The sequence below is a fragment of the Chenopodium album genome, chromosome 5 (assembly GCF_948465745.1).
Source record: "Chenopodium album chromosome 5, dcCheAlbu1.1, whole genome shotgun sequence".
NCBI classification, from domain to species: Eukaryota; Viridiplantae; Streptophyta; class Magnoliopsida; order Caryophyllales; family Amaranthaceae; genus Chenopodium; species Chenopodium album.
In genome coordinates this window covers 73701238-73724924 of record NC_137838.1, presented here as the reverse complement: position 1 = coordinate 73724924, position 23687 = coordinate 73701238, and the positions used below count along the sequence as shown (strand labels likewise).

At 35.4% G+C, this 23687-nt stretch overlaps 1 protein-coding gene across 6 annotated transcripts; it reads right to left on the bottom strand.

Annotated features, from left to right (window-relative positions):
* Positions 1 to 259: 259 nt before the first annotated feature.
* LOC145632273 (ABC transporter D family member 1-like) lies at positions 260 to 22903 on the bottom strand. 6 transcript variants are annotated; one of them, XM_081684597.1, is made up of 28 exons: positions 22014 to 22903; positions 21525 to 21674; positions 20136 to 20251; positions 19143 to 19422; positions 16662 to 16886; positions 13294 to 13491; positions 12725 to 13179; positions 11741 to 11876; positions 11579 to 11657; positions 10387 to 10625; positions 9924 to 10228; positions 9706 to 9817; positions 9450 to 9608; positions 8056 to 8155; positions 7864 to 7972; positions 6670 to 6760; positions 6396 to 6520; positions 6131 to 6280; positions 5906 to 5978; positions 4762 to 4942; positions 4374 to 4532; positions 3444 to 3602; positions 3138 to 3371; positions 1778 to 1938; positions 1601 to 1653; positions 1381 to 1459; positions 535 to 648; positions 260 to 463 (listed from the first exon to the last, which is right to left on the bottom strand). In XM_081684597.1, the coding sequence occupies exons 3-27, from the start codon at positions 20195 to 20197 to the stop codon at positions 562 to 564; spliced, it is 4011 nt and encodes a 1336-aa protein (XP_081540723.1). In that variant the 5' UTR covers positions 20198 to 20251; positions 21525 to 21674; positions 22014 to 22903; the 3' UTR covers positions 260 to 463; positions 535 to 561. The 6 variants fall into 6 exon arrangements, with proteins under 6 accessions (XP_081540723.1, XP_081540726.1, XP_081540725.1 ...); XM_081684600.1 differs by having other exon boundaries at positions 260 to 456; XM_081684599.1 differs by having other exon boundaries at positions 540 to 648.
* Positions 22904 to 23687: the final 784 nt, after the last annotated feature.

The window sequence follows — 23687 nt, the reverse complement described above, 5'->3', positions numbered from 1 at the left end:
TAATTACGTAGGTAGGTCATTCAGATCAATGAGCTACAAATTGCCAGGCGTATGAGACTCCTCCGTAACTGTAGGTACCAGAAAGAATTGTTCATGCACAATTTACAAACTCCGAATCATGAAATTGATGGCAATGAGGAAACTGAAGTGCATATAGCACAAGACAGACGCCTGGAATACGCTGAACAGCAGTAGTAATCGAGTATCTAGTTATTTGCATTATTAAGAACGGGAAACAAAATTGATTAAGAAACCAAAGTTGTACAATAAGAATGATGCCATAACTTAGATTGCTTGATAGCCTGTACAGAAGTATTCTATGTATTACATAAATTACATTTCTATATGTGCAGTCTTATTAATTCTGATTGCCCGTGAACAATTTCTACCCATATGTTTTAAGGGAATGGTTTGCTCTTTTTTGGGCCAAAATAATGCTCAGGACACTGCTACACCCTGAAATCTGAATTACAACCATTAATATCATCACTACATAAAATTAACTACCTGCATCAAACATAGCATATCATTTACCTCACATTTCTTTGCAAAAATCAGCAGTCACTGCTTAATTTTGCGAAGCTCCCAGCTGCCCTCCCCATCAAGCAGTCGCAATTCCAATGCATGGAACGGAATCAAAGCAGGGCGCTGAAAGAAGAAAAAAAAAAAAAATTAGTACCAAAGTTTAAATGATTGGCAACTCACTCGTACATTCACTAAAGGATGCACACAGTTAATTCACAGTTTAAGAGATTATTAGAAATTGGTTGTTTATAAGTTTCCGAAATCAAGGATACATAAAATTGATGCCATATCTTATTGGTGATAAGAGGGACTTGCGTCTCTCACACATAAAACTGATGCAAATGCTCCCATTATCATGGCACTCTCATTCATTCCCCCATCACAATCAGGCCATATCCCTTCGATAATAAGAGGGGCTTGTGTTTTTCTCTCAAATATAACTGATGTAAATGCTACCCTCTTATAAATAGAATTCGAAGAATAAAAGTAGATAACAATGTATTATGAACTTCACAAAAATACATAGTACTCTCCTAATTTAAATCAAAGAAGCTATTTGTAATCAGCCTTTCAGCAGATAACTCAAGGCAGTTGCTGATCTGTATTTGACAACAAAGTATTTGACAGGCAGAGCAAAGTATTTGACAAATTTATTAATACTTGGAACTGAAACTTGCCCTAGCAACAACAAAGTATTTGACAAAATTTATTTCTCCTTAAAACCTGGTGCACAGTGTTTTATTAATACTTGGAACTGCAGTACTGATACAATAGAATGATAGATACTGGTAAAGTAGAAAAAAAACTTTAAATGTACATTAATACCAAGAAGGTATGGGAAGAAAAACCATATACCTGTGATGAAGTGACAACTGTAATGCCTTGATTAGCAGCAAGTGTATACAGGTGCTCCTCCACATCAACGCTAGTGGCACTGTCAGTCATAGGGTGAATTAGCCCACCAACAGTGTGGATGATAGATACAATGAGGTTTGAAAATAAATTTTCTAGTTCAAAGATGGGGATAGGGCAACATTTCATGGAAAACAAAAGGAGTTAATGCAGGATTACGTACTTGGTGCACTCATCAAGGATAGCAAATTTAGGCTTATGGAAGAATAAGCGTGCCTTCAGCCATTCACCGAACAAAAAAATGACAGATTAGACCAGTAGAATACAATATCCACAAGAGATAAAAAAACATAAAGCACTAATATTCTGACTTTCTGAGCAGTGTGCAAGAAAAACTCACCATCCCTAACCTCTGCTGCTCTCCAAGAGAGAGAACATCTTCCCAATTTAGAGTGGCACCCAGACCGCCTTCCCTTTCCAATAGATAAGTCAGCTTAACATTTTCTAGTATGACTTGTAACTGCTTATCCAATACATCTGAGGAGGTGCAAGTGTGATGACCTGAAATCAACATAAGAACGTTGCATGAAGCATTCTAAAGCATGTTGCAGCATGTCAATCATCGAATGTGAGAATCATACACTACTAATTTGATTTATTAGAAGTTGTATAAGGTGCCTAATTCCAAGCGTTCAAACAGTTTCTGTTTTTCAAGTTTACAAAAAATGAACAAATGATTACATTTTGAGTCAACATTTTTGAGGTTGAAGTGGACTAACAGCATAACTTTCCAATCTAGATCCTAAGGTACAGACAAGTCAAGGGATCACTTGAGGGGGAGGGTTGCTTTCTAGCTCCACATCCCACCCACTCCCCACCAATGTATAAAAAAACTCAAGGAGCACCAAGGCATTACGGAATTCCCTGCGCCTAAAGTGTGCCTCAGTGCACCTTATTGAAGTGAGGCGCATATATAAAAAATAAAAAATAAAAAGTCTTATGAACAATGCGATGCACCTCGGGGGTGCGCCTGCGCCCCATCAAAATCGCTTTTCCTAGACTACAAAAGCTCCTAGACCCCTAATGCCCAGCGCCTAGGCGCGCTTTTCAAACACTGCTCCGTAACCCCAGCAAAAATAAAGGTGGGCCCACATTTAGATGTGAATAGTAGCATTCACTAACCTAGCCTGATAACCTGGCCAGTGGATACACAGGGATTCTTTTATTAATTTGCATGCTAAAAACCCCGGAAAAAAAAAAAAAAAGCATGGATAGCTTGCTACAGTCACAGAGGCCCTGCCCTTACAAGTCACAACTAGAGATACGGTAATGGGGAGCCAGCACTGATTCAGAGCAATAAATTTCCACACATATCATTAAAATTGGGACTTCTATGGAACCTGAACAAGCAAAACAGCATATTCTCCTTTCCTAATGGTCAGATACGTCACAACTATGTTGGAATCCGTAATACTTCTAATTTTATCGAAGAAATGATGCATCATAAGAGATGCCGAAGAAAAGGGGGAAAAAAAAACTTGAGCAAATTGTAGATGTGTGCCTAAAGCATAGGATTTTATTAGAATCTATAGATCTAAACATTAGAATGGTAAAGAGTCTATCAAGGGATTAAGATTATAAGCAATCTGAAGAACGAAATATCCAAGGCAAACAAAAAATACAGAATCAACAAACAGTCACATCCAGTATCAAGGTTGATTTGAAACGAAAAGTTGAAAAGCAGTCAAACAAGTGCATACCTTCATCCCTCTGCAGTCCTCTTATCTCTGCTTCCTCACGTGAAAGAGGATATATGACCTGATCCCTCAGGGTTCCTAGGCATGTATAAGGTCGTTGTGGAATAACAAATATTCCACAATCAGATTCAATTCCCTTTTCATAAAGTTGGCTTGGTTTTACAAGTCTTCCACTAACAATGGGCCAGATACCACGAAGGACTCTGAACACTGAACTTTTACCACTCCCATTCGGACCTAAAAAAGGGCTAATAGTCAGACATCAACAAGTGAGCGTTAAAATGAAAGAACATAGGTTGATAAACTTACCAGTAACAAGAAGACTTTTTCCAGGTACAATGTCACACGTCAGCCGCCTCGCCAATAATTTCTGGGACGGTGTGATTATGTCAACATCAGTAAATGAAATGGTTTCTTCAGAGAGAGCAAAATTTCCCTCAGATGCCAATGAAGTTTGAGTCAAGTGTTCTGCATGGGCATATTAACTGATCAGATAATCTTCCTAAACAAAACAATTCCATAAGGAGGCTTTTTCTTCTTTCCGAGGGAATCATAATTGACAACAGAGCAGCTATATATTCAAGGCAAAATAATTAATCTGTTTTTGAGACACAGAACAAAGAGAGCAGAAGAGAAGAAATGCAGTTAAGACTCTAATGCAAAACTTGAGTTCAATTCAATTCAACTATTGAATGCATATAAAATAAATCAAACCTCAAGGGACTTGATGGGATACCTTGACAACAAACACGACAAAGAGTCCTAAAATTCTAAGCAATTATGTCAAAACATACTCTCTTCCACTACTATTTCTTTTGACCATCTAGATAATGACAATTCACATAATTCTACAGTATATCAGACATAAAAGCGCATATATTGCTTTAGTGCCTCTTAGAGAGATGAGAAAATTGGAATCTCATTTCTGAGGACTGTACATGAATTCATCTTAATTGCTACAGAGCTTCTAAATGAGAAAAGTTCACAATTAAGGCATGTTTCATGTGCGTTATAAGAACTGAATTGCAGCACAGGATAATTATATACTACCTCCGTTACATTTTATTTGCAACGATTTGACATAAAGTAGAGAGGAAAAATGTCTAATCGTTGCACATAATATATAACGGAGGTAGTATAAATGATGTCATTTTCACAAATTCAAAATGTATAGATTTTCCGATGCTCTATGGTATATAATTGGGGAGAGGAAAAAACAAAACCATGTCTTCTATTTACCAGATTGAGCAGCATCTAAGAATTCATTCATCTCAATGATTCGATTGATACCACCAGAAAGCTCAACGAATTTCTTATGCAGCTCAAGTATGTCACCAAAAGCTAAAAAGCTTTGAGAGACAACAGATGCCAAGAAGCGTAAAGCATGCGCAAGATCACCTGAAGGAAAATTTATCATAAAGTCAGGGTTGCAAGACACTTTAAGTTACTTACAGCTTGTCAAACTCTGACAATTATAAAGAATTTTTTTAACATCACTACTGGTAGAGCATTAGGTTAATTTATTAAAATGATTTTTATCATGCAAAATTGCCAATAATAACACAATTAGACACATATTAAAGGACACTAAGTGGCACGTGTGTGCGTGTTGTTATTTTGTTCTCACCTTGTGTGGAAGTCAATGAGCGATCTCCCTTATGTTCCAAGGCATATAACAAGCTCAGTCCCCATGTGACATTATGCGGGAGCTGCTTGGTGACAAAATCATCAAGTATGCCATATAGCCATCTTTTCTTCATCAAAATTAACGAGTGGTTCAAAAGTTTTTCAAATTTTGAATCTACCATCTGCAAACATAAGCAGGATTTACAAAAACCAGTATCAGAATTCCTCAACTACTAACACAACAAGAATCAACATAACAAAGGCACAGCATAGCTCTTATCAAAACCGTATCATAATTGAAAATTTGGCAGAGTGAACAAAACAGCACACAAGTTAGATTAATACCTAAATCACAACTGAATCTTAACAAATACTCTGTTTAATTACTGCCCATTGGGGGGGGGGGGAGAGGGGGTGTTGCATCACAGATAAATAGATCTAATTCTTAATGCTAGTCGCGCCATTTATGTGGGTTGATTTGAATTAAAATATAAATTCAAGTCAGAATTGAACATCATGTTTTGGGTACAATTCAATTTTGGTTTGGGTTAAGCAAATTGAGAACATAAAACTTGACTAGTTAGTTTCCAGTGTCTACATTTGTCAACATGAAGGCAGGCAATGAGTCAATGACAAAAAGATAGTGTGCCAGAATTCATACACTACTCAAAAGTGACTTACACTAGGACTTTGAACAAAATAATGGCTGAATTTTATTTCTCTCTTCCCTACCTCTTGCACAAAAGAGTTAGATGCGTGCACAAAACATGTGCAAGTAGAAAAATGATTAAATTCCTTAGAAAGGTCACTTAGCAAAATCAATAAGTTAAAAGATAAGGCATAGATTAAAATACTGTTCAAGAGATAGATAATGACCATTTAGTGCCACTTTCCTACAACCAACAAAAGGAAAAGTTCACTAACCTGTAAACTTTAAAAATGTAAGAAAAAGGTAGAATCAGGGCTTGAGAATAATAGAAAAACTAATAGCCAATTATTTTACCATAACTATTAGGCCTATTATCATTTCTGAAGTCAGATTAAAAGATATAGTTCTACCCTTTTAAGTACCCAGCCAATAGAGAGGAGCGTCTACCTTTTACCTTTGGGATGAGCAAGAGAAAACTAAAATTGAAGTAACTCACCGTCTTTTCTCGAGCACCCCCTCCGAAAAACGCAACAGATTCTGCATGTGTGCGCAACCTCTCATGCATAAACCTAAACAGATAGAAAAGTAATACACAACAAAGTTCACAACATAATGCCAGATAGACAGACAATAGTGAATATATATATATATATATACATATATATATATATATATATATATATATATATATATATATATATAGTCTTAAATATAAAAAAACCTGAAAGTTCCTTCAAGTTGTTGCTCTTGACTTGCAAGGTCACCAAAATCCGGAGTAACACTCCTCAGAAATCCAAGTCCAAGCAACATATACGCATATAAGAAAGCAACACCTCTACGTCCAGTTAACAGCTTCATTCTCCAAGTGAACCTTAAAGAAATTATGAAATCGAGTAAGGACCATACACAGAAAGTGAACACATAGCATCTAGAATTTAAATCATAAGCCCCCAGTTGCATCTCTTGCCAGTTGTATCAGTGCTTACCACAGTATGTCTACAGTGGGCTTCACCATTCCAGTGACAAGCCCTGATAAATCGGAGGTTAACTTTTCTAGATCATGAGTTAATCTTTGATCAGCGTCTATGCTTTTGCTTGACATGTTAAAAACCTGAAAATTTAGAGTTTTTAATAACTACTACATAACGTAACAAGTGTTTTTGCGAAAAAAAATAAATAAATGCTCAGAACACGGTCAAAGCAGCTAACAAGTTGGTAATAGTCTAATCTGCCCCGGAAAATTGTTGGTCTAACTCGTACCTTATAGAAAGCATTTTTCCTTAAGTAATTCTTGAGTAAATGTTGAGTCAAACGAATCCTCCATCCAAGTGCCAATCTAGCTGTCAAGTGCCTGAATTAAGACAAAATGTCCAGATCAGAAACGTCTCTTATGCTAAAATCTTCAAGCTTCAATAATATCAAATAACACAACAGCATCAGTGACTGACTTTCATCTTGATGTTCAGAACATGAGCAATAATTGCCAATTTACATTACCATCTGCAGCTAAAAGAAATTTAACAGCTGCTTTGGTTTATGAGCACAAATTCAATGGGTAATTGTCAAGCAGCTGAGCCTTTTGCTATGATGATTCATGTTAGCCAACCCCAAATCATTTTGGTACAAAGGCTTTGTTGTTGTAGTTGTACTAATGCAGAGCATCCCACAAAAAAAAATATATGCTTTTAATCCTGTACTTTTTCTTTCACTAAGAGCATGCTTCAATTGAGAGTTATGTATTACTAGAAGTAATAAAAGTCAACTTAAGAAAATGAATGTGAATAAAAGGAAAAATGAGAGAGTGATGGTGTGAGTATAAGAAAATTATGTAGTGATGGTGTAATGAGAGGTAAAGAAAAGGGAGCTATTACCCTCATTGTTGTAGTTATACTGGGGGAGGGTGGATAAAAATTGCCCTCATAATGAGGGTAATGATTCCTCAGTCTCTCTCATTTTCTCATGTCTCAACTACCTTATTCCATTTGTAAGCACCTTATCTCCTACAACAATACCTTAATCACTTACGTTTTTTCTAGTTTGACATTTACCCCCTTAACTTATTATCCCCAATCCAAGCATGCCGTAAGGGTGTGTTTGATATACTTCCTAGAATTATGCCCTTACATGATAGGATCATGGAAATTTCTAGGTAAGACTCCTAAATTGAGTTTTACGCAAATCTACTTCATTCCTTAGTATCATATGAATCATCAATGAAATTAGATAGTAATAGGGTCATCCTTGTAAGAAACTATATCAACTGTTTGATTTAATAAGGGTAGTTAGATCTGATTCAATTTGTCAAAACATAAAATCCTCAAGCAACTTACAGATACTTGTCATGAAATTTCCTAAATCCAAGAATGCTAATGATGCAACCTAAAATAAGCACGGAATTTGAAACCTGAATTGTGCTAAAGTGGTACCAGTTTTTGTGATACCAGGGAATATAACCTTATAGATGGAGCAATGAAAGAAGAAGCACCACTTTGTAGCACGCTGACCCCAATCAAACGGACAAAGGCTGCCTTGTCCTGCTCCAAAACAAATTTTACAGTTGTCCCTGGGGAAAACATGCAATTTAGTAACAATTTGGCTAAAAATAATTGTATAGGATAAATAAAAAAAATTATACAAGCCAGTTACCATTCAAAGAGGCAATACGATCAGAGACCCATGTTCTTGAGACAACCAAGAATGCAACTGCGAGTAGCTGCGCTCCCTGCTTATCAAGAACAGTAGGTACCTGCAAAAGCAAAGGCATTGACAAATATTAAACTCTACACCTTAGCACATTTCTGTGGTTCAATGGCTGTACCTTTCTGCACAGTGACCAAGTGTTCAATTTGCTATTTTACATATATAATCAAGAAGAATGCTATCACATGACTTTGTCCTTGAAATCAAGCAACAACTAAAAGAGACTAGCATGAATCTATTTTCTGCAGGAAAGGCATATTAACGAGTTAATAAGGAGCGTGGAAAACTGAAACTGCTATGGCTGTATAAACTAAACATTAGTGTTTTATGTTATAATGTTAGATCAACTATAGCATACTTACAAGCACCTGATATCTGAGAAAAAATTGTTTTCAAGAACATAGTTCACCCTTAAAACAACTATAGCATACAATATGACAAAGAAAATTAGCAGATAAGACCATATAACAAAGAATGGTCAAAGGACAATATATAGCACAAGCAATAGACCAACATGGAAACAACAGTTCTTACAAGCTGCCTTATAAGCACAAAATGAACAAAGTACACCATTACTTTCTAAAGTTCTAGTTGATGCTTTCAATTAAATAATTGCCGTAAGTAGCCAAGTAATGAACAAAACCGTTGCTCATAAAACATCTTCGCTTATGGCCCTTTTCTCTTCACCTTACTCAATTAATATTCGGTAATAATAATTATGTTTATTATAAATAATTTCAGTACAATAAAAATAAGTTCACTTTGATAAATATAATTTCAATTTAGTAAAATAATTTTGAATTAGTAAAAATCAGTAACTCTAAAGAGCAAATATAAAAACCAAGTTTAAATCAATTAAAAATAATTTCAGTTTAGAAAATAATTTCAGTTCAACAAAATTAATTAAATTTCAGTATAGCAAAAATCAGGTGAAGAGAACAAGGCTGAGATGTAATTCCCTCCATTTCCAAAATCTGGTGAAGCTTATCAATGTTCAAAGCTTTGCCTTATTCCATATTAAGCTTATTAATCTTCAGGCTTTACATTTTACCATATGGCAATTTTTAAGTTCAGACACCATTATAGCACCCTTGTGATATTAACAGCAGTATTAAACAGGCATTATCTGTAAGGCTTTCCTCCCCACAGCCCCCATACACTGAGTGCAAGTTCACTCACCAAGTTAACTAGATCTTTAATCATGGAGAAAAAGAAAACAATGCACATCAACATTATCAATCATATTTGATGACAACCAGAAAAGTCCAAGCTGGTAAAATGTGGCACAAATTGCAGCAACAAAAGTCATTGTATGTAAGGATTCTTTAGCCATAACTTACCAATATCCTAAACATGTTTGCAATTCTCAATGGCAACATTGTTGGAGATATTTGGAGTTGTGGTACATGGGGCAAAGATGGAGTTCGATCCAAAGTACGTGATGATTTCAATACCTCTGAGATGTATGATTCAGAGTTTGATCTAGCAATTGATGCTCTCTGGAAGGACATGAAATTTTCAGTGCCAAGCTTTTCAGAATTGTGTTAAGGAGAAACATTTTGTACATATACATGGAAAAAGATTTATAAATTTAACCTTCTTATTAGTCGCAAAAGCTCGTTGCACAGTCATTGCATCATTCTGGCGGTTAGACTCTAAAGGGTTACTAGTATCCATACCATTCTCATCATCTGCCAAATTTTCATCCCTGTAAATTAAAAAATACAATTTAGTAAAGCAAATTTTGGTTTCATTAGCTCATATCAATAATTTACAAATGCTTCACAATTTCAGAATGCAAGTCAAATTCTTACCTTTTGTAGTGAACGCTCCATCCCCCTTCACCATCCAAGGACAGCACTACATCATGAAATGCAACTAATGCAGGGCGATGGGATATTGTGATACACGAAGTTCCCATAGCCCGGACCTTGGCACAAAAACGCTCTTCCATATCAATTGTCACAGCACTGGTGCACTCATCAAGAATCGCAAACTTGGGCTTATGATAGAACAATCTTGCCATTCCTAGTCGCTGTTGTTCCCCCAAAGAAAGCTCCTCACCCCAATTGACCTCTGTGTCCAGAGGATAGCGATCAAGGAGATATTCAAGGTCAACCTAGAAATAGGAACAAAGAAAATCCACAAAAAATAGAGTTGTGTGGTCAATGTCAGTCATTTAATAGAGAGAAAGCAGCTGCTCTATACAACTTCCAGATATATACCATAATGCAAATAAAAAATATAAACTATGATGCAAATAGAAAAGTAACCTACGTTTTTCAACAGATCAATCATTCCACTACGTGTAAGCGGCTCAACCTCTTGATCAGCAGTAAGAGGATAAATCAACTGATCCCGAAGAGTACCAACAGCTGTATATGGTCGCTGTGGCACATAAAATATCTCTTTATTAAGGTCAGATCCAACTCCAGGCTTCGCAATATGTCCGGACACTAAAGGCCACAGTCCACCTAGAACTCGGAAAAGGGAGCTTTTGCCGCTGCCATTTGGGCCTTCAAAGAAAAACAAAAGGCAAAACCTCAAATCACATACAGAAGTACACCATAGATCTCCACTATCTTTACAAGAATGTAAATCCACTACATATGTATGCAAAAATCATGGAATGGCTACACAGATTTTACTTAACATCCTTCCCTTTTCCTGGTAAAACAATTCAATACTCCCTCTGTTATCTTTTAATTTACTCACTTTCTTTTTTTGGATTTTTTCTTATTTACTCACCAGTCACATCTTAATATTTTTGGAAATAGGACCCACCACTTGTACTCTCACAACTAATATTTTTTTTTATTGTCACTTTCACACTTTATTTTTTTTCCTCTCCTAACTTTAAATATAATTCTTGGCTTAGGAGAGTAATCTGCGTACATGTAGGCAGATTACTCTAATAAAGGTCTTGGGGAGATCTCAATTTTACATTCTCGCATATACATACCACATCACCCCATGACCTTAAGTAGATCAACTAAATGTAGGCTACTCTCCTAAGCCTCTTCATTTTTACTTTAACCCCGCCTTATCTTTACATGTGTGTCCAACAGTAGTTGGCATACAAGGGTGTGGTAGCAAACATTCTAGGTTAGAGTACCAGGGGTTGTCTATGATTTCAAGCTAACTATTAGCTATGAAAAACTCAAATAGATGGGTGTCGGTTCAAAGACAAGCTCATAAACGCCATAAGTTATAGAAGTGCAGCAATCCACAGCACAAAATGGGAACTGCACAAGGTTCTGCACAGTTACACTACAGCCTAAGGAGAAGAAAAGTGAAGCATAGATTGACACATTGCTTGCCCAGAGTTCAATCATAGTTTCACAATACAAGGAACTAAACATGAGAAATAAGCTAGAGCAACATGCAAATACAATCACTTCTGAAATGGAAATTCAGTCCCAAATAAAAAACCAACGAAAAATTTCAAGCTTCTAAGTTCCTACCATACCTGTAATCAAAAGGTTAGATCCTGGTTCAACTTTTAGCGTCAAGTTTTCCACCAGCTTATTGTTAGATGGGGTAACAACCTGCATTTAACACAGTTATGTAACAGCCAAAACTCAAAACACAAGTAAATCTGTATTGGAACTAATAGCAAGAAAGCGAGCACCTCCACGTCTGAAAATTCGATGTACTTGGCTTCACTAAAACAATTTCTATTTCCATTTCTCTGTGAAGAGGAGCTATCACGAAGACCAAGCTCTCGAGATACAGCAATTAACTCATGAATTCGGTCCGCATAACCACTGCGATTTAGCCAATAAATGAATGAACGAAAAATAAATTGCAGATATATTGTCTTCCCTTTGAAATTAGCAAGGAATAATCCACGTCTTTGATCACAATCAAGAGCATACAATTAATCCAGCAACATGATAGAGGAAGCTTACAGCTAAATAAGTGTTTTCTCAACAAGCCATTCTAAGTCTACGCATAAGCTATGCAGGAGCATGGACTTGCACTGTGGAAGCATACATTGGTTCGGTAAGCAGAGAAATTGATACATAATGGCCAATATGTCATGCATTAGATGGTTCAAAATCGTGCATGTGTTAAGAGGTTATATTGCTCATGGAAAACATGCAACATGCAAGTATTGTTTTACCTACCCAAACTTCTGCAGCAAGAAGTTTGGGTAAATCACAGTGATTACCTTTGGTGCTAACTTTGAGCTTGCTACTCTTACGGTTACCACAGGGTGTTCATTCATTGAATGATGTAATGTTTTTTATTGAAACTCTACCTTTTCCTTTATCCTTACAAGCTTTGTCCTCTAATGTTATGCTCGCTTTTTGCATAGTATGTACTATAGATAAAGATATATCTCAAAACAATAACAAAATACGCAATTCCCATGCAAGCTAGAGATCCGTTGCACAACCAACGGGATGGAAGATGAATGGCACATATAGGTTACTGGACAAGTAAATGACTGAGAAAACTACATCTAATATTGTAAATAGAGGACTCCCAACGGAATGACCATTACAAACAAAAGAACATATAGGAGGAAACGTAATATAAAAAAAGAGCACAGTAAAAGATAACAGAAGAGTTGCAAAATTTTATTTAAAGAAACCAAGTCCAAAAGTACCTGAGACGATTGAGTCGCCTTGAGCTGATTGACAGAGTACCCAATGATTGAAAAAGTGAAATGATAACACTAGTATGATATCTAAGATTGCTTAGCATTTCAGCTCGTCCTAACGTGGAAGAATCAGGCCTCAAATTGCCAGAAAAAAAGGGTTCAATTATTAAAACAACAGCTACAGTGGCACCAAGATACTTCAGCAAGAAATCCTGGATCATACCAAACCACCAATGATCATGAAGAACAACACCCATATGCTTTACTAGTGTCTTAAACTTTTGCTGAATATGAAATTCCTCTCTAGCTTCTCCCCCATAGAATGCTATGCTTTCTGAATGGGTTCTCAATCGAGAATGGAGCTGTCTATATTCCCCCTCCAGTTGTTGTTCTTTAGACATTAGCTTACCAAATGCAGGAGAAAAGTTTCTAATCATGGTCCCTGCTCCCAGTACATAAGCCTGAAACACATCAAAGGGACCTAATCAGAAATGAATTTCTCCAGACAGCGGAGTTTAGTTAAAAACTCCAGAAAATTCAATTTAAATGTACAACTATGACCAGATTGGATATACCAAGATCCAGAAGATATATTTTGGACTGGCATAAGAACAGAGGCGCCATGTATAGAGTAGCCCATCTGTAACTGCAATAAGATCCTCCTGTACAAGATCACTTAATTCGGAACAGAACTTTGGAACATCACTAGCAATCCTTTGTTCTGGATTAGTTACCCGACCATCAACATGGGATATTTTGTAGTACGCCATATTCTGAAAAGGATAGATGTCTGTGAGTTTAATATCCACATGATTTTCATGTACTACGTATAAAGAACAGTTTGTTCAAGCAGTGTAACTTTCTAGCTTCAAGAAAAACAAGGATCAAAGATTGAGCAGGGGGGAAATCCTCAACAGTAGTATAAAGTCCAGCTATAACACAAATAGCATTGCAAGTAATGAAGCCCGACACAGAGCACAACAAAAAGTACAAGCAAGTCTAGCTCAAGCCTGTGGCTACGATCCAAAAACCAATTCTTCTCAGATGCACGTGAAGACAGTTCCAAAACAACCCAAAGGCTCTGAATGATAGAAGAAGAATCAATACACCAACAAAAGAAAAAGCGAAGGAAAAAAAAAATACGAGTTTGCACAAAATAAAAGAGGAGAGAGGAGAAGACAGAGGAAACAATAACTGATTTTAGCAATGTAGTAATTCCTTTTCATATTATAGCTAGAACTTGAACCAGCTATGCATTGCCAAGCAAGCACTCCAAAAATATTCAGAGCCTTGGGTTTACAATTGTACCCATCAGATTATGTTGAGGTAAAGGAGCTCGTTCAGTAAAAGAATCCAGCCGCAGAAAACTTTCTACTTGAATAATTATAGTCCTGTGGCCTGTGCAGTGCACTTAGGGCAGACTCCGGGAATTCAGAGGCCCTTGTAATTTTTTAAAGGACAACTATCTAATGTGAAATCACATCAGCATCGAGATAGGAATATTTTTTATTCGAAATTACAACATCCTCCATATTACCACCATCGTTATTTTCAATAGAAACTTGTGTTTACTTTACAATGAAATTATAGAGAGCATTCTTTTTTATTCAATTTTTGTTTTCCCAACCAAAATCTGAAAATCATATTTCTTGATTTTAAGAGGCATAACTGATAAACTCACAAAATTATTTGAAAACCCACAGCAGCAATTTATAATAGATACATATTAAAATTAAAATAGATAATAACATGGAAATTTAATTGAAAAATCATCCCAGAGAAATTCAAGTACTCTCCTTTTGTAAAGAACTAAAACAAATTTGTAGGATGTGAAAGATTGTAATTTAGTTATCTTGATACAAATATAAATATATGAAAATTTGGCCATTAAAAACTCTAATTAACGTGGATTGCTTCAGAAGATATTTAAGGTTTGAATGAAGAAATATTGAGAAGATATTTAAGGTTTGAATGAAGAAATAAATTTAATGAGGTTAATAAATTGTTAAATTTCTCATGGAATGTGCAGGGAATGCGAGGAAGAAGACATTCCTTATTACTTGGGTTTGGGTTTTAGCATTAACCAGTGGAATAAATAAATAAATAAATAGATAGATAAAATTGGGCCCCAAAATTAAGGGATCTTGTTCTGTCGATCCAAATGGACCGCCCAAAGCTGGCCCGAGTGCACTAGTTTTTCAATTACTCAGTTCATCACTATATATATACTCTCCAAGTCCTTCAAAGCCATTCCCTTTATTTTACATTTAAGTGTGTCCCAATAAACTTTCCCATTCAGATTGGTCCACCAACTATAATTTGTTTTACGTTATCCCACACATTCATAAATGTCATAAATACACATCTCTCCTAAATTTATGTGCCTACAAAAAATGGGAAAGGCTTTGCTCTCCTAAATTTATGTGCCCACAAAAATGGGAAAGGCTTTGTGGGATGGAGGAGTGTATTATACCTGTATGCAAAGAATTTGGATTTCTAGTGTTAACTGAGTGTAATAATAAGTTTGGGCAAAAATAAGTGCCAGCAATATATGATAATGCTTCAAATGAGTCAAAACAGAAATACTACTAATCAATCTTGTTTTTAATTCAAAACTAACACTCAATATATAATCACTATGAGAACTTTTAAGAGTCTAACATATTACACATGATTATGTGGTTTGATGAAAAATTGATTGTTGATGAAATAAACGAGGATATGAAATTGACATTGATGAGTATAATAACTGAGTGTTTCTCTCCTTCACTCACATCATCAGCAGTTTCCTTGGTTAAATTTAGGTTAAAAGTAAACTGTAAAATCAAATGGGTGTATGTGTGTGTGTGAGTGATGTGAGAAAACATACTTATATGAGAACTGATCTATCATTTAGAACAGTAAAAATTCAGAACATAATAGTGAAAATTTAGAACATATGATTAAAAATTCTGAACACATAATTTAACTTTTTAGAACACATGATTTAAAATTTAGAACACATGATTTAAAATTTAGAACACGTGAGTAATATTTTAGAACATCTACGCGAGTAATAATTTAGAAAATCTGATTTTGGATTTATAACATGTGATTAAAAATTTTAAAAACCTGATTTATAATTTAGAACAACTAATTTAAGATTTTGAACATAATGAAAATTAAGAACACCAAATTTAAATTTAGAACATATGAGTAACATTTAGAACATGTGAGTAAAAGTTTGGAACATACGAGTAATAATTTATAACACATGATTAAAAATCTTAGAACACAATTTAAAATTTAAAACATATAAGTTAAAATTTAGAACAAAAAATTTAAGATTTAGAACATATGAGTAATAATTAAAAACATTTTATTTCACTCATATAAGATTTAGAACACATGATTTAGAATTTAGAACATTTTATTTAAAATTTAGAACATGCGAGTACAAATTTAGAACATGAGAGTGTTTACACATATGAAAGAGTTCTCACTTAAAGGAGGAATTCTCACAATAGTTTCCTGTATATACTTATATATATAATTAAAAAAGCCTAAATGTTTCTCCCGTTTGTCCTTAACATATAAGTATAGAAATAGATTTAAAGTTATAACTAAAATCAAATATTTACCAACTATTTCCTCCACTCCGTAACGTTTGTCCCATTTGACCTTTTTCACGGTTTCGATGCATATCTTGAGAATAATACCGTCATGTATGAATGTATAAATTATGAACATTATTATTCAGAACTACACACAGAGAGAAATCTTAGTATCCATTAAGACCCTCCATGAGTATGTTTTTTCTTATAAATATCAATGAAGAGTCATAGTCAAAGTTCGTCTCTATTAAAATATAATATTCTAAATGGGACTAGCATAGAAGAATGTAGCCAAAAAGAATAATAACATAATAGTAGGAAATGGTACATGCATTGTACACAAAACATACCTCAAAATAATGTGTATGGATAAGCTTTGTCAGTATTTTTCTAAACCGTAAGCTTAAGGTCCCTGTTATGTACTTTGATGTAGAATGTACGGTTGATAGAAGAAAGCACAAAAGAACATTTTCAATTATTAATCTCAAAAAGGATGGTACACGGCGTAGAAAAGCTGCTCTAAACAAAAAGCCTTGCACTTTGGCCAGTCTATTGCTTACAGCAGTCCGCAACACCTGCAAAAGAAATTAAAGTTGACAAATTATGTAATGTTTATCAGTATTAAAGAGGCCTATTTTGTAAATGATGTACCAACAACAGACAGAAAGATTAAGAAAGTATAGAAAGCAAAGGAATCCCAAAAGTATTTGTGCTGAGAGTAACCTCTGTAATTGCATCATAAAGTTGTCTTTTGTAATTAAACAAGAAGTCAGCAACCGAGTATTGGACCCCCGGTTGTGGATCATGTTAATGATCCAAACTGCAATGGACTTTCAATTGTCAACCAGTTCCTAATAAATACCTTCACACAATATTTGCACATGGTGAAGGTCTAATGGATCTGTAATAGTTCAAGATGATATGGGTATAGAAAATATATTGGCAGAGAGATGAAAATGTTGCCTCTACTTCCATTTTCTAAAATATCAAAGGTCCAATGGATCAGCAATAAAGTTGAAGATGCTAAGGGCAAAACTCATAAACGAGAATATAATGGCAGAGATTTCAGATAACAGTAGAATGAAAATGTTACCTCTACTACCATTTTCTTAAATATCAATAATTCTCCCTAGTCTCATTCTCTAGACCAAATGATTCCACTGATTACAATGATTCTCTACACTTCCTAGGGAGTGTATCCATTTACTTGCCTGCTTCTTGGAACACATCTCATCTTAATTAGTTGAGAAAATGCTTTTTCAAAATGACAAAACAAAATGAGGAACAAATCTCATCTTCCTTTAGAGAAGCAAGTAATATCATCCAACTTGATGTTTATACATCCTACTCAATATATCTACAAGACTACAACAAAATTTTTGGGTGATTACTTAAAATATTTCTAATTTTTTTCTGAAATTCTTACCCATGTACACCTAAATTAGTGCACCAAAGAGTATTTTTGTGCTCATTTGATAAATTTTGGTCATTTAAAATTTTTCAAATTGATCAAAAGGTTACCCTTTGTGATCCAACGTGCGTGTAAGAATAGCTCCTCATTTTCAATATAACAACACACAAAACGAGGTATACATATTCCCCCCCCCCCCCCCCCAAAAGTACTTCCTCTAGTCAATGAATGCTCCAAGTACATGTTACACGGTTATTAAATTGGGTGGACTGGAGGTTATAAATGGGTAAAATAGTGGGACCAAATATTGTTGATGAGAGAGTAAAGGGGAAAAAAAAAAAAAAAACCCTACATGTGTATTAAGGAAATGGAGCAATCTTATAGGGATACCCAAAAAAACACGCATAGGCTCCAAGGAATCAACGATCCTTCACACCTTACACTGACGTTCTAGTGTTCTACAAATTACATACAGTAGATATCGGGTGCAAAATATAATCTAAAATTAAATTAGCTCCTTAATGATTAGCTTGTAAAATACATTGCCCAAAACGAAACCATGGGAATGTCCTGGGCCAAAAGGATACCGCATGGGTTTCTCGCTTTCTCCAACATAGAATAGCAAAGTCAATTACCAATCAAGATTTTAGGCTTTGTGCATTCTACTTTCACTTGTACTTATAAGCAAGTCAGTGAAAGGATTGTTCTCGTGGACTTAAGCTTCTCTAGCCATCCCTTAATCTCTACTTCTCAAATTGGTTCTTTCACACTAATCTTATTTAAGGTACATTCAAAAACATTGGAATTTTCATGTTCATGTTAAAGACAAGAGGTTTACAAAATAACAAGTTTCTTTAAAGCTGCTCTCAGATCTACTAGTCATAGTTGCAACAATTAAAAAGAAAAGTAAGCCACACACCATAAAATTTTGGAATAAAAAAATGGTTCTTAATTAGATACAACTAGAGACCACAAGACCTTCCTATTAGCAGATGCTTGCTGGTATTTTGTTCAATTGCACCCTCTGCCATTCACAGATTTCACTCTTTAAAGGTGGAATACTGTGCCAAATTTTCTTCTATACCCAACTAAGGCAAAATTGATTCATCTCTTATCCAAAGTAGATTATCGTTGCATCTCTAAGAAGGATTACACACAGTAACCCCTACTCACAATCTCTCACCATTTAAACAGCCAAGGCACATATACAGAAAAAGAAAATTAATCACAATGACAACAGAGAGTATTGAGTGATTGATGAGAACACAAAATGGAAACCCATAACGCAACTGCAGGTATCAAACAGAATAAACCTCTCCATATTTGAACCCAAAAGGAGCCTTGTTTATTAGAATTGTGTTTTCTTTGGTTCATTAACACCTGATTAATAACAGTCTAAGAAATCGATGAAGAAGCTTACCACTACAGACACCAATGCTAGAAGGTCGCGTGCACCCCTTCTACCCATATGTGACAGAAGAATCGCTGCTAAGATCTGAAGAGATCTTAATGGATTCTTCTTTTGTATTTTTCCCTTATATGCAGTTGGGTTCGAAATGTCATTTTCAGAACCCTCTGTCACACTACCAGGCCCATTACAATGACCGGAAGAATCAGATCGTCTATGGCTCGATCTTGAATGCATATATGCAGCTGTTCCACCTGCTACTAAGATACCAGTAGCCAGCAATAAAGACTTCCTGCAAGAGAATTACAATTCAAATATATCGGAGCAGATTTGAACATGTACGACACATTAATAGTAGAAAGAGAAGGTCGAGGCAATAAGATTACAAAGGTTTTTCTCAAATCTCGGATGCAAAATAGTAAATGAAAAATGAAGCTACTCCCTCCATTTTATTAGTTGTATCATATAGACACTATGCAATATTCCCCATCTTTGGTTATTTATACATAAAGAAAAACATAGTCATGCAGGTTTTTGTTGGATTCATCTCAATATGTTTTTTCATAATATCAAATTTCTATAGTATGTACCTACAGATATGTAGAGTTATTTAATGGTCAAAGTTGCAAATAGGCTAATTGCATAGGCCAACATTATAAGTCAATATGGTACAACTAAATGGAGTGAGCAGCTTTAATATGCATTTCCATTTCTTATATCTATGCCATGAAAGCATATAATCAGTCATCTAAATGCTTAAACATAGTTGCAAAGCAATAAACACCTCCAATGCACATCCAAAGATCATGAAAAATTAAATCCTAAAAGCTAAGAAAAATCTTCTGTAACAGGTTACAGCCAAACTACTCAAATGAGCAAAATAACAGCCAAAAGTACCCACTTGGATTAAGCTGCAGACTAGTAGTACCACACATAGAGAAAAAATGATTGTTAGTTTCTACTTTCAATTTCATATTGGAAGAGAAAAGAAGATAATCCCAGTACCTTCTCGAAGCAAGAAAGCCTCTGCCATGCTCTGTTAGTCGCAAAAGTTGGAGGGAAGGCATATTTGATAAAGATAACTTCTCTGTCAACAGTAATTGCTGCAGCTTTGTTCGTTCCTTAAAAGGTAGGACAGATAGATATGTCAGATAATAATTCCAAGGGAAGGCAGAAAATGGAAAAATATATTCAATTTAGGGGGGGGGGGGGGATGGAAGAAACATTTTTTTTTTATTAAATAATCAATTAATCAATCAAAGCCTTAATCCCATAAGTGGGGTCCGGTATATGAACCAAAAGTGATTATTCCGTATAGTCATCCACAAAGATCTTCTTCCTCCATTCCTTACAATCAAATATATCATTCTCATGCAAATTCATATACTTCATATTCTTCCTAATTCCTTCCAACCAAGTCATTTTCAGTATCCCTCTACCTCGTTTGACCTTTCCATGATCCCACTCTTCATACCGGTGCACCCTTGCAATTTTCCCTTACGACACCTACTTTCTTGCAAATAACTTCATTTCTAATTCTATCTCCTACAGTGTTCCCGCACATCTATCTTAGCATGCACATTTTCGTAACCTTCATCTTTTTAATGTGCTCTTTCTTAGAAGCCTATATAGCAACACTGGTCTTATGCCAATTCTATAGAATTTCCCCTTCAACTATAGAGGAATGCTTCGGTCACATAATACTCCCGTGGTCGTTCTCCATTTAAGACACCCCGACTTAATCCCGTGAGCGACGTCTTGATCAATGTCACCAATGTCACTATTTTTCTGGATGATCGACCCAAGATATTTAAAACACTCACTCATGGAAAAATCCTTTCCGTCCAAACTCACTACATCATCGCTTGTGTCCCTCTATGTACCAAATCCGCATACCAAATATTCGGTCTTACTCCAACTTAGCTTAAATCTTTTAGATTCCAACATTTGCCTCCATTGCTCTAATTTGGCATTAACCCCATTTTATATTAAATAAAAATAAAATATTTAAAGAGGCCCTTTCTTTCTAGGAGATGGTCAGATGTTCAGCTGTATATTATAGGCATCTATAAAACCAATTCCGAGATCATTTTGTGCATGCTACAATACAATTTTTTAGACACAGCTTCTCACTCTGCCATTACAACAGGAAACCATACTATTCCAACTAGATTTCAATGCTGGAAGTTGATAGACCAAAAAACATTTCCCACCTAACCACTTCGTCACAGCTTAGATCAAGAAATGCACAAAGAAAATTCTTAAGGATTTTATTTCCATTGCTTGCTACAACACTACGACAATGCACACAATAGCAGACCAACTTCAAAAATACATTTTAATTAATAAGCAAGAATCGACTAAAAAAAGACCCTGCAAAACATTGCTACTCACCAAAGGCTAATGTCGTTGACAATGCCGCAATAAATAACAATAGAGCACGATCATCGTAGCACAAATCGCTCTTTCACAATGTAGGTGTTGGTCATGCCAAAGGTGACACAAATATCTTCACTTAAAAATGGATACTCCGTATCTCCTTACCTGAAAAGGTTCTCTAACATCACTTACTAAATTCAGAATCCAAACTAAAAAGAAAGATTTCGAACCGTAGTCGAAAACGTAAATCAGACAATGGCTAAAGCAATAAAAACAGTAGTGTAATTCAATTTGAAATTGAACACAACAAACAATCACAATTATATATAAAATGAATTCAATCCCAAAACACAAAAATTAATCATCACTCACTGAAGTAACATAATCATAAGCTAAAAATCAAAACACAGCAATAATTATAGCTCAAATCCAACAAATTAAATTAATTTCAATTACAAATGACATAATAATCATAATCAATCAAAATCAAATGATTATACACACCAAATCTGAAGCTTAATCACAGCAATACACCGGTCATCGATTCCCCGTCTAGCGTTCACTTGTAAAATAGCTCAATTCCGCAAGAAATCAATCGATTGAATTCCCAAAACCAAGAAAAACAAAAAAGATAAACCCTAGAACTAAAATTCCCAATTTTTTTGGAAATAAAAACAAAATAAACTAACAAACACTGAATAATAAAATCAAAAAATAAAACAGGAAAATTGTACCGTAATTTCAAGTGAAAGAGAAGTAGAATTAGAAATGAGCTTATATATATAAAATATTATAACATTTTTTATTTTTTTTGAAAACTATTATAAATTTATAACACTAATTTAGAGATTGATGATAAAAATCCCCTAAAAATAATAATAAAAACAAAATTGAACTAATTTAGAGACCGGAAAATGGAACTTTTTTGTGAAAGTCAATAATAAAAAATATGAAGGAAATTAAAAATTAAAGAAAGGAAATTTTGTTTTTTACCACCTCACAAAAACACGAAAATCTCTTTTACCACCTCCCAAAAAAAGTATTTTACTTTACCACCTCATAAAAAACACGAATATAGGTTTTACCACCACTTAACGGTTTCCATCCAAAAATTCCGTTAAGTGTGGCCCACAGTAACACGTGTCAGCATTTTATTTGTTAAAAAAAAAAGAGAAATTAAAAAAAAAAACAAAAAAAAACCTAAAACTACTCCGGCCACCACCGCGGCACCACCCCCGCGCCACCGCCGCCTTCCCCCCCAACTCACCACAGCACTCCCCGAAACCACCACCTGCGTCGCACCACCAGCCCCAACCCACCTAAACCCTCCCCCTCCCTTTCCCGCAACCGTAACACCCCCAAAAACCACCAAACCCAAAACCCTCCTTCCCTAATACGGTCACGATTTCGGCCACAAATGGCCGAAATCGGCCGGTTTTAAGGCTGAGTGGCCTTAACCGGCCGATTTCGGCCATTTGTGGCCGAAATCGTGGCTATTTTGGGGGGATTCGTGGTCATTGAGGGTTGTGGGTTGGTGGTTTTTGGGTCGATTGCGGTTGCGGGAGATGGAAGGGGGCGTTCAGGTGGGTTGGAAGAGGGAGGGGGTGGAGTTGCGCCGCCAGTGGTAGGTTCGGGGGGTAGTTGTGGGTTAGGTGGTGGCGTGGTGGTGGCGCTGTGGCGGTGGCTGGGTAGCTTTAGAGTTTTTTAATTTTTTTTTCTTTTTTTTTTATTTTTTTCTTTTTTTGGCCAATAATAGCACGACACGTGGCTTTATGGGCCCACTTAACGAATTCTTAAACGGAATCAGTTAAGTGGTGGTAAAACCTATATTCGTGTTTTTTATGAGGTGGTAAAGTAAAATACTTTTTTTGGGAGGTGGTAAAAGAGATTTTCGTGTTTTTGTGAGGTGGTAAAAAACAAAATAGCCTTAAAGAAAATTAGAGAAAAAAAATTTAAGAAATAGAAAAAGAATTGACGTGGAGAAGATTGCGTGAAGGTTTTTGTGGGGCCAAATCTGAAGTTATTGTTACGTGATTGCAATTGTCGTGGTAATTGCAAGGAAATTTTGCGTCTAATCTCAACTATTATTGGTTGTTAGGTTTAATTTAGGGATATAAATACTACATAAATTTTATATAAATATAGTGTTGGTTAGAAGATAGAATTTTGAAGTGTGTA